Source organism: Cupressus sempervirens, chromosome 10 (genome assembly GCF_028749045.1).
Source record: "Cupressus sempervirens isolate cs-2001-9-10 chromosome 10, ASM2874904v1, whole genome shotgun sequence".
Taxonomy (NCBI): domain Eukaryota; kingdom Viridiplantae; phylum Streptophyta; class Pinopsida; order Cupressales; family Cupressaceae; genus Cupressus; species Cupressus sempervirens.
Window position 1 is genome coordinate 492,377,719 of NC_143127.1, and position 11,641 is coordinate 492,389,359.

General features: G+C 32.7%; 1 protein-coding gene across 3 annotated transcripts in view; it reads left to right on the plus strand.

Moving 5' to 3' along the window:
* The window catches only part of LOC149534819 (uncharacterized), a 32,880-nt gene extending 21,844 nt beyond the window's left edge, over positions 1–11,036 (plus strand). For 2 of the 3 annotated variants that reach the window (XM_089806780.1, XM_089806782.1), the window contains 6 exons: positions 2,404–2,546; positions 7,742–8,636; positions 8,732–9,028; positions 10,105–10,188; positions 10,289–10,399; positions 10,674–11,036. In XM_089806780.1, the coding sequence (XP_089662906.1) occupies positions 2,404–2,546; positions 7,742–8,636; positions 8,732–9,028; positions 10,105–10,161 (1,392 nt within the window). In that variant the 3' untranslated portion in view covers positions 10,162–10,188; positions 10,289–10,399; positions 10,674–11,036. Of the gene's footprint in view, positions 1–2,403; positions 2,547–7,741; positions 8,637–8,731; positions 9,029–10,104; positions 10,189–10,288; positions 10,405–10,673 lie in introns of all 3 variants that reach the window. The other variant, XM_089806781.1, reaches the window with a different exon arrangement.
* Positions 11,037–11,641: the final 605 nt, after the last annotated feature.

Genomic DNA, 11,641 nt, shown 5'->3' on the forward strand with positions numbered 1-11,641 from the left:
TACAAGTTACCATACTTCAAGGATATATCTATTAGGCACACTGTTGACTTTATGCATACCGAGAAAAATATAGCTTATGTTATCATAGAGACTCTTTTTGGTGCTATTGATACTATTTCATCACGTGAAGACTTTCGAGAAATAAAGATTCGTCGAAATCTTTGGGTTGAGAAATATGATAATGAAAAATATAGAAAGCCCAATGCACCTTATGTCTGGACAAGGGAACAATGTGCTGAATTCTTACAGTTAATGTCTGAGACTCGCTTTCCTACAGGATATGTAAGTAGCAGCATCAAAAGTCAAAATGACATTAATAGCTTCAGAGGCCTCAAGACTCATGATTATCATGTCATAATTGAAAATATTTTACCCGTTGTGGTAAATATATCAAGACTCACAAAGGGACCAAGATTGGCAATTATAAGGTTGGGGTTTATACTAAAGAGAATGAGTTCACATGTATTAGATTCTTCAAACTTTGATAGTTTGAGAGAGGAGGTTGTTGAAGTTCTTTGTCTATTGGAACAAGAATTTCCACCAGCAATCTTTAACATTTCTATGCATCTTTTGATACATCTAGAATATGAACTAGAGTATTGTGGCCCAGTAAGAACGAGATGGATGTATCCTATAGAATGATATATGAAGGTTTTGAAAAAATTTGTTCGTACTAGGGCAAAACCAGAAGGCAGCATGTCTGAGGGATATTCAATGCAAGAGGCCATGGGATTTTGTACAGAATATATGAAGAATTTTAAAAATGTCAATCGACGTGTATGGGATGATGACGAAGATGACAGAGTTGCAGGTGAAGTATTAGAAGGCAATGGATTTCGCTTCAAGTTATCATATCAGGAAAGAAGTGCAATACATGCCTTTGTTCTTCAGAACACATCTTCCTTCAATAAGTGGCGCAGGTAGAAAAAAATTAACAATAATTTATTTTCTCAATTGTATTTACATATTTATGTTATTTATCTTACTATTTTCGTTACATATTCTATGTAGAAAATATGAACGAGATCATGAAATTTGGATGCAACATCGGCCTCAAAAGCGCAAATGTAATACTTTGATTAGAGGCGATTCTTTTCCAAACTTTGAAGAATGGATTGCTAATGCAATCAATGATGCAAAAGAAGAAGGTGAAGATATAACAACAGAGGAAAGTGAGCTCTCACAATCTCCACATATATGGGCTATGCGTTTTGGTGGAATGTGGGCCTATGGCAACCATTTAAGAGTTGAAGAAAAAGACAGAGGGAAGATAAATTGTGATTGTGTTGTTAGTGCTGATTTTTTTCACGATACTGAGAAGAAATTTTATGTTGGATTCATTCAAGATATTATTCAAGTTGACTTTGGTGAAAATAGCCCAATATTATTAAAATGTAAGTGGATCCAACCATCCTCAGTACAATTTGATGAGTATGGATTTGTACGTGCACATACACAGCAATTTTTATCAGAGACAGATGAGCCGTATGTTTCCCCTTTTCAAATCAACCAGTCTTTCTTGATTGATGATTGCAGAAGCCCAGGTTGGTCATATGTCATTCAAACAGAGTCTCGTTCCATACGAAAATTCATGGAAGCTTCCAATGTATTGCATAATGGGCAATATGTTAATTTACAAGAAACATTTGAAGAAGTGGATGAAGACGATGAGAGAGTTATTGAAGAAGATATTTTGATTGTCAATGAAGAAATTGAGAGAGAGAATGTACTACATGTCACAGATGAGGATGATGAAGAAAATCAAGCAGATATAGACACGAGTGATGGGGATTTTGGTTTTCTTGGAAATGCTAATGATTATTGAAAAGCCCCACTTTTTATGGTTGTTCTATGATAATTTAAATGTCTTCTATAGAGATATATGGCATTAATGTTGCACATGTTATGAGTCAAAAGATTTCATGTTGACTTTCAAATATAAATGTAATAAACTGAAATTTTTTTTATGTTTATTTAATATTTCAGTGGTATTTAAAGATATTTTCAAATCTTTCCCTGTATTAGTGGCATTTGAAATTATCTTGGAATCTTCATCTTCTTGATTTGTTTGATCGTTATCATAACACATAATTGATGTTTGTGCACCATGTAAAATTTTTGGTTGAATTCTATTGTATCTATTCTTTCCCTTGTAAAGATGTTTACATCTTACCATTGTTAATATTCCTTGGTCAATAAAAATTTGCAAAATCAATCATATAATACTTTTAGCATAAAGTAAGAAAAATTTCTATAACTATTTGCTAAATTTCGTATGCGTAAAAAAATTACTTTATAGCTATTTTTTCCCTGTTTTTCATGATACTTGCTCCATTTCTATCATGAGGGTTGTCTTTTTATCATGTTACTAATCTATAAATTAATATTTTTTTTCCTTATCAGAAAATGAGGAAAAAGAATACAAGGCGTACACTAGATGACAGTGATCGGAATCATACAATTACAATAACAAATTATGAGCGCCTTCGTGAAGAACGAGTGGCAAAGAATAATGACTTTTTGTCACGTCTTGGCTTGAAAAATAGGTAAGTTTCAAATCTACTCTATATTATACTAGCATGATTTAATCTGGCAAAAGTTGATCACCAAATAGAAGATCTAGGTAAATGAAATTTGATTCAACTTTCTAGTCTTTAGTCTCTTTTTCCATTTGACATCTTTAAAGTCTGCCAACTGGTAGTTTTTAATTCATCACTTCATGGTCAATTGCTGAAGTTAAGCATTTTAATCTGATTAGATGTACATTATAATCTTTTAAGTGTACATTATAATCTTTAAAGAAAGCTCAGACAAGAGTAGGAATTTTGATGACTAATTATTGATCTTGATAACATAAATTGTTTTTCCAGAAATGTGTATCTCCCATAAACTTTTGGACACAGTTACATTTAGATTTCAAATAATTATATTAATAATTTTTCTCATTCCGTACTAGAAAAATTCTACTGAAGGGGATGCTAGGATGATTAGCAAATGTCAAAGATTTAAAGCATCAGGTAAGGCTGTCTATTATAGATTTTCTTTGCAAGACAAGATGCGAAGGAGCATTTTTGTGAATACAATTGCCTACTATACTAAGACCAATTACATCAGAGGCAAAAGTGAAAGTTCTTTCAAAATCAACTTCCTACTAAATGTTGTAAGGAATTTTTACCTCAGCTCCACCAACATTATTTAGTCTACCAATCTCACCACCACTAGCTATTATGTGTTCCCTCCTACAGTCAAATGTAAATAGTTTAGTCTCTTTATACAATTGTAATCGGAAGAAAACCTCAAGATGTTAGATATGTCACTCATTTCTTATATTGACTTCATTTGGAAACACTCATTACATCAAACGATGGCATCAACAAGCTAGGTAGTGGCCACAAGTCATGCTCAAAACTGACAGTGACATTAACACCAGGGAGTAGGGTTCTAACCAATTAATTGAGGGACTTTTACCCAAATCCAGACTGTGTACAATAGGTAAATAGCTTGCCAAAATCAACTGTTAAAAAGAAAGACAGATATGTGCAAGAAAAGATTCATTGAAATACAATTTCTCATAAGTGTGCACATTTATAACTATTTCTACATTCTGAAGAGTTCTTACTCTTCAGGATTGACCTCAAGCCTGTGATCAACAGTCATAAGAGAAACCAACCCTCCAGGTGATTCAAGAATGCACCGAGAATCTCCAACTGATGCAACAGTGACTGTCCAACAATCTATTATAAGAAAAGTAACTGTAGTTCCCAATGTTTTTCCTGTAAAACATTGATTGCATATGTAATTAGGAATTGATTATAAAGAATTGTTGAAACCTAAATCCAATCTTGGCCAGCTTTAGGAATTCAACTCATTCGACCAAAATTAAATTTTGAAGTCAAGGAATTATATTTTTAAGTAAAATCTCCTATGTGAAGGCTAGAGAATTATCAATGTGTGACAAAATCTAAAACATTTAGAGCTCCTTTAGATTTTCTCCATTGTTTCATGCAATAAGGTATGAATAAAATCAAAACTAGTGAAGCCCCGATGTCACTGAAGGAATTCTAAACCCTTGAATTGAGGGTCTCAGACCTGTACTCAGTAAAAATACTGTAAAAATTATAATGTAAGCTTCACTCTGTTTGTGCAATCAGGCAGAACTAGGAAATACACATCTTCTTCCTCTCGTACTTCTTGTGCTCTCATTACAGACCTCCAAAACATAGGACACACTACAATGAAAGAGCTCCAAGCCCCAATTTGTTGTTTCATCTCTTGCATCACATCTTCTCTGAAACAAAATGTGGCGTATATCAGATCACCCCTATTTTGGGGAGACTCTTTTGTGCTCTGGCTGTGAATTCTCGGAAACAAGCTTGAAAATCTTGGCCCCTGCAATGCCAGCACTTGTTATATCATGGGCTCTATAGGAAATTGATGAGGATTTCTTGTATTCTCATTGGAAGACTCTTCTGTTGTGCTGAGGAGGTTTGGAAATGGGGAAGCCTCTACTGCACTTTGCCCAAGATCTCAAGAAATGGAAAAACAAAGCTCCATCTGCTATCACATGCCATTGATTAATTATGATTTATTGCTATGAAATTGGACTTCAAACCCATTATCATTCCATTTCCTGAATTGGTTTACAAAACCATAATCAATTCTTGAACAGTTATGAATTTAAATGCAGCCATTGAAAGACTCAATACCATGCACCTAGACTGCTCCAAGAACATGGTTACCATTCTTGCCAAATCAGATTCAAAAAAATCTGATTTTCCAAACACAAAAACTGATTTATGGTTGCAAAATGGATACCATCCAAGACCATAGTTTAAAAATATAAATCTGAAATCTGCACTCAATGTGGTTGGAATAAAGAACCGATTTCTATCTCCTTAAAAATCAGAATTTATAAAATAAATTTTGCTCTAATGTTTCTACTTCAAATAAATATCACCATGCATACAATACTAATTTTTACATAACCGAATCTGTATCAAGTTTCTTTACATTCTACAGCCCATTTCATTGCTATGAAATTGGGACTTCAAACCCATTATCATTCCATTTGCTAAATTGGTTTACAAAACCATAATCGATTCTTGAACAGTTATGAATTAAAATGCAGCCATTGAAAGACTCGATACCATGCACCTAGACTGCTCCAAGAACATGGTTACCATTCTTGCCAAATCAGATTCAAAAAAATCTGATTTTCCAAACACAAAAACTGATTTATGGTTGCAAAATGGATACCATCCAAGACCATAGTTTAACAATATAAATCTGAAATCTGCACTCAATGTGGTTGGAATAAAGAACCGATTTCTATCTCCTTAAAAATCAGAATTTATAAAATAAATTCTGCTCTAATGTTTCTACTTCAAATAAATATCACCATGCATACAATACTAATTTTTACATAACCGAATCTGTATCAAGTTTCTTTACATTCTACAGCCCATTTCATTGCTATGAAATTGGGACTTCAAACCCATTATCATTCCATTTGCTAAATTGGTTTACAAAACCATAATCGATTATTGAACAGTTATGAATTTAAATGCAGCCATTGAAAGATTCGATACCATGCACCTAGAATTTGAAATCAATTTTTAACTTTAAAAACCAAATGATAATTTCAATACAGAAACTTAAATGAGAAACCTAACTTCATTTGGAATTTCAACAAACTCTAAATCTTATAACATAGAATTCAAAATAACTATTACTTGAATTATTATTAAACTGATGTGATCTTTGATTATACAATTCCTTCATTCCAATGGCTTGGGACTCTCAACAATCAAAGGTTGTTTTAATTATTTTATATTTTCATATCTCCTCTATTGTGTGTTTGTCAATACTTCCAGCCCTTTATAATATTTCAAGGGCAGTTACAAACTTATCCATTTTACACTGGAATTTATAATTAATGACCAATTAAGATATTAATGACATAATCAGATGATGATAAGGTGTTGCTGCACCATTCATGCTAATGAGACATCAAACTGAGTTTTCAACTATACATTGGATGCAGATGTACCTATGTACATAATTATCGGAGATGGTGGTAAACCATAGCTAACCTACATATTAATAGTGCTTCCAAATCAAAACTGATAGAGGTAGATTGTACACAAAGCATAATAGAGGATTCATTAACAAGGTCATTTAGTCATCTAAATTAGATCATTGGAATCAACAAGACTAAAATTTAGGACAATAGCTTAAAAATTCATGCGTTCATAATAATCAAAGAGTAAGGTCTTTTAGCAGATGTGTTAACTAAAGTTTCAGGCTTTCATTCCTTTGGGGATGAATAAGATTATGATACTTCAAAAATGTTGTCGAATGATCAGGCTTACTTTTCATCACAGATCTCAATTTCAAAGAATTTGAGCCAGATGGAGTAGTTAGAAAAATTGATAAACGGAGACATTTTTATGAATCTCCATAATGACATTGATGCTATGGAAATAATGACAGCTTCCAATCCCAGGTTTCTCCAAAGGAATGTTTCCTTTTCACCCCCTTTCTCAAATACAATGTGCAGTTCAGCCATAATAAATCTTCCATAACTTGTTTTCCTAAATTGGAATATAATAACTGAGGCCTCTTCAACTGCAGCAGCAACCTGTCTCTCTATCATTGAAGGTAATCCAGTAACAATTGCTTCCTTTGTAGCATATACAATATCATCTCCACTTCTACCTCTTGTAAGTGATAACCCATCCGTTCTAACACTCGGGTACTTTAGAAAAGTAATGACACCACCACTATCTACAACCATAAATTCATTTTCTCCCCAAAATGATCTACCATACAAACAATCTCTAGTTACACCTGGCTCATCAAGAACAATTGCCACATTCCCCCCAACAAGCCAGTTGAATAGGGCTGATTTGCCAACATTTGGCCTTCCAACTATAACAAATTTTGGAAGAAGATGATCAGGCACCCTTTGTTTTATTGATTTCATGGCTCTTTTGTCTCCTCTTTGATTATCTAAATCCTCATTTGGGGTTTCAATATCCATTTTTAATTTATCATCTGTTGGTGAGATTGTTTTTCCTCTTGCCTTACAAATGCTTTGAAACGTATTCATTTTTTTTTTCTATAACCATTGGAATACTTTGCTTTTGCTGGCTAATCTCAGAGGAAGAATTTTGTTGGAAACTAACATGGCACCGTGGCTTCAAATTGTTGCAGAGAGGCACAAAGCTTGTCCCATTGACCTTTAGGTGGTCACTTGTTAGAAATTAATAAAATTTGTCTTTATCTTCGTTACTTATTTGAGGTGCTTTTCAAGGATATCATAGTTCGATTTGTTGCCATACAATCTGAAATAAAGTGTGCAACTTCTTAAAAGGTTGAAGTCCTATGACTATAAAAGCTGTGGTATTATATTTAAGTTGTTGCAGTATTCGAGGAGGAGTTTACATCATATGTTGGAGCTTCATTGATGATTAAGTTTTTCTTGAGTTTTAATATATGCTGTCATAGTTTGTATCAATCTTCATCTTCTATCCATCTTGATTGTTCTCAGAGGCCTAGAGGATTATGTGTGCCATTTTTTTTTTTGTGTGTGTATTTTTCTAATTCGCATCTCCTTAGCCATTTGTTTTAGTCAATGAGTTGTCTATCGCCATGAGTTGATAGTAAATTTTCTTCATAGATGTCAACAAACACAACATAACTATTAATTTAATTTGATCCATCTATTTTTGTATTACAGGCAAGCAGAAAAGCACAAAGAAAATGCAGATAAAAAAACAAATGAGCACAAACATACAATGTTGCCAGTTCATAGAAGCCAACGGTTTGCTGATATAGAAAATGTTGATGAGGAGATGGATATAGCACATGATGATGTGCAAATGAGTACAGAAGATGATAATGCAAAGATTGATGTAACACCTACAAATGTGTTGCCTGATATAGGACATCCTGATGAGCAACCTGATGAACATCACAAAGAGAATCCACTTGAATCTACTGTTCCACCTCATACTGCAGTCGCTGCACCTATAGTTTTGGATAAAATTGGTGTATCAACAAAAAACATTGATGATGGTTCAACAGAAGATGTTCCTACCACTGTTAAAAGACAAAGATTGAGCCAAACTCTATACAGATCTACAGAGAAGAAAGCAAAAGAAAGAGTATTAGAAGGTAAGAAGCCATTTGTGGTTGAGGTATCAAGAAATGGTGAACCTATTGGGTATAATGCTGCAAGGTGGGCTACTGAGTTGGGCATAAGATGTAGAGCTCATTTAGATATTTGCAAATCAAGTTTTACAGAGCAAGATCCACGAAATGTGGAATTTGTTATACAAAAAATGGAAAATGCTTTTGACATAATTGGTGGACAAATCTCTAGGAGATACTACAAGAACAAGATGAGACTTCTCATGAACAACTTTAGATACCATTGTCGAAAACTAATCATAGAAGGAAAAGAGAAGTCAGACTCCACTCTTTCTCTAAAGAAGTGGGAAGAATTAAAAGAAAGTATGTGTAGTGAGGAATATTTGACTAAGAGTAACAAAGGCAAGAGAGCAAGAGATAGTGTGAGGGCTGAATATACATATGGTAGAGGTGGGTTGCAGGCTAAAATGGAAAAAATTAGAGTAAGTGTAAATTTTTTTATATATATTTACATTGAGCTATTTATTTTTAATTTTTTATGAATAAGATATTTTTTGACATTGACATTCTATATTAGGTGGATAACACTAATAAAGAAACAGATTTTGAAGATGTTGTAAACTATATGACAGCACTAGATCCTACTAAATCCAGCAGCAATAACAAGTGGAAATCTAATTCATCAGCAGAGATTTCACAACCATCGGTTCAACGCCCAGTAAGAGCCTCTTCAAATCATGTCAACACAAGTGAAGGGCTACAATATATAATGGATTGCTTACATAGTCTCACTGAGAAAGTTTCCCATTTGATTGCCTCAGTTCAACCCATAGTTTTCGTATGGAATGAGCATAATTCCATGGATTCAAATCAGGTAAGAGGTTTTAATTTTTCTCCAATTTGATAAAAAAGTAGATTCAAATATCATCTTCCTCTTACAATGAACTAGATTCAAGTACTATCTTCTTATATAACTTTCTATCAATCTGAATTGAATGTCCTGTTTCTAGCATTGTTGAATTTGAAATTGTTTCTATGTTCCATCTTCGTTGGCATTTTTCTTCTTGTGCTAAGTTTTCCATCTTACAGTGCTGAAAACATCGATTCCCATTCTAATCCAAGAGGAAAATGATATTTAAAACTGTACTATTTCATTCATGTATGTATTCTCTAGTGTGCAAACTTAGCAAGGAGCTAATCTAAAAGTGCATTAGCAGCAACACTGGAGAGTCATAACTTACAGCAGAACACCCTCATTACTTATGTTGTAGAAGAAAACATATTGCCATCATTTGCTGCAAAGAAAAAATTCCTAGTACCAAGGAGATGAATGACCTTCCAAAAGCAATATATTCTACCCCAGAAATCACCAATATAGCAACAACTATGGCTATCAGTGAAAAAAAAATATCATTCAACATAGTTGCCAAATAGCTGGAATTATTTGTAAGATAAAATAGTTCTAAGTTTTGTTTCATGAAATGGTACGTCTCCTATGCTACAAGTAAACTGTATTTTAAGGTGACGTCAATGAATTTTAAGTCTCTTCCACTGCTTTGCCATGAATTGATAAATGCATTACTATTAATGTCTATCATTTTAAACGATAGTGGCTGAAGCAATATTTAAGTACAAATGGATGCTCCTTTCCACCATGAATTAATTTCTTTTCTTTTCTTCATAACAACTCCAAAAAAGATGATAAAAGATGTTACAAAACTAGAATAACTTCCAATAAGAATGGATCAAAATCTCCTATTATAGATCCACTTGTTGCTAGCTCACTCAACTGCTAGTTCTTTGATAAATTAGTAGACTATAGAGTTTTAAGGTGCTGAATTGATGCTATATTATTGGTTGTATATAGTCTTCCTATCTTTCATTCAAGAAATCAACTATAATTTTCAAAATATTTGACCATTTTTTCCTTGATGTTTCAACTACATGTAGAATATAGTTGCCGGTATTGATGCCGATCTTGATGAACTGATTGACAAGAACCTGTAGCATAAAAGTACTTCTGATGAAGTTCAGGTAATATAATAGTTCTTGTCAAATATTTTTCTTTGTCATAATTTGCATTCTTTATTCTACTTTATACATTATCTTTACTTAATTTTTAAACCACATGTAGAGCAATCATATGAAGGAAAAACGAAAAAGAGAAGCCATTGTTGATAGTGATTATGCTGAATATGAAGAGAGCTTGCATGATATTCATAGTAGCGGCTATTCTAAACTTGAGGTGAGGTATATTATTTTTTTGTTTTTAGTTGTATATTTGTTGTTTTTAATAAGGTATCACCCTTTTTTATTGATCAAATGTTTAACAATGTTTTCATAATCTTATATGTTAGGTATGTATGCATGGTAATGTAGTGTTTATATTTGGGGCTTGCTTCCATAATTAATTATGTAATACAATGTTTTCTTTTTCTTTTTGCAAAAACATATTGATAATAACCTCATGGAAGGGGACAAAGTTAGGGTATTGTATCCACATGATGGTTCTGTTGCAGGAATTGGGCGGATTCCTTCACTATCTATTGCTCATGGAGTCAATTTGAAAGGAACAGGAGATGCAAATGTAAACATTATAACGGTCACAAAAAATATTCCTCTTGTTTATGATGATAAAGTAGATGGAGCAATTTCCTTGAAACAGAAAGTGGGGACCTTCACACGATGGCCAATGAAGTATTTACAAAAATTATCATCTAGTAGACATTGATAAACATCTATTCTCACAACACTACTTTTTATGCAATATTCTATTGTTTAAGGATTTTACTGATCATGGTGTATTTCAAAGAGTTGAAAACTCTTCAAACAACTTTGGAATTTTGACAAAGTTTATTGCATAAGTTTGTTCATATATCTAATATTTTTAATTTTTTTATGGCTTAGTTCAAGTTTAAGGTTATGATATTTTACATTATTAAATTCATTGTATTAATAAAATATTTATCATATGACTTATTGAATTTTACTAAATCCAGTACTAAATATGTGTCTAACCACATAGTTAAATATATAATAAATCAACTACTAAATGTGTGACTAGCAACATGATTAAATCAACTACTATGTATATGATTAAACACACAACTAATTCAACTACTAAATAAACTATTAAATATGCGAGTAATGACAAAATTAAATATACTACTAAATCAAATACTAAACATGTGACTAACCACACAACTAAATCAACCATTAAATATGTGACTAACCAAAAAATTAAATATACTACTAATTATGTGACTAGCCACACGATTAAATTAACTATTAAATACGTGACTAACCACGCAACTAAATCAACTATTGAATATGTGACTAACCATGCAACTATGACTCCAATAACGGTCATATTTTCAAATAATTGGTGATTCCAACCAATTGACTGTTTCCTACGTCCTGCCTTAGTATATTCTCCCAATAGATCCTCAGATTCCAACGGTCATATTTTCAAATAATTGGTGATTCC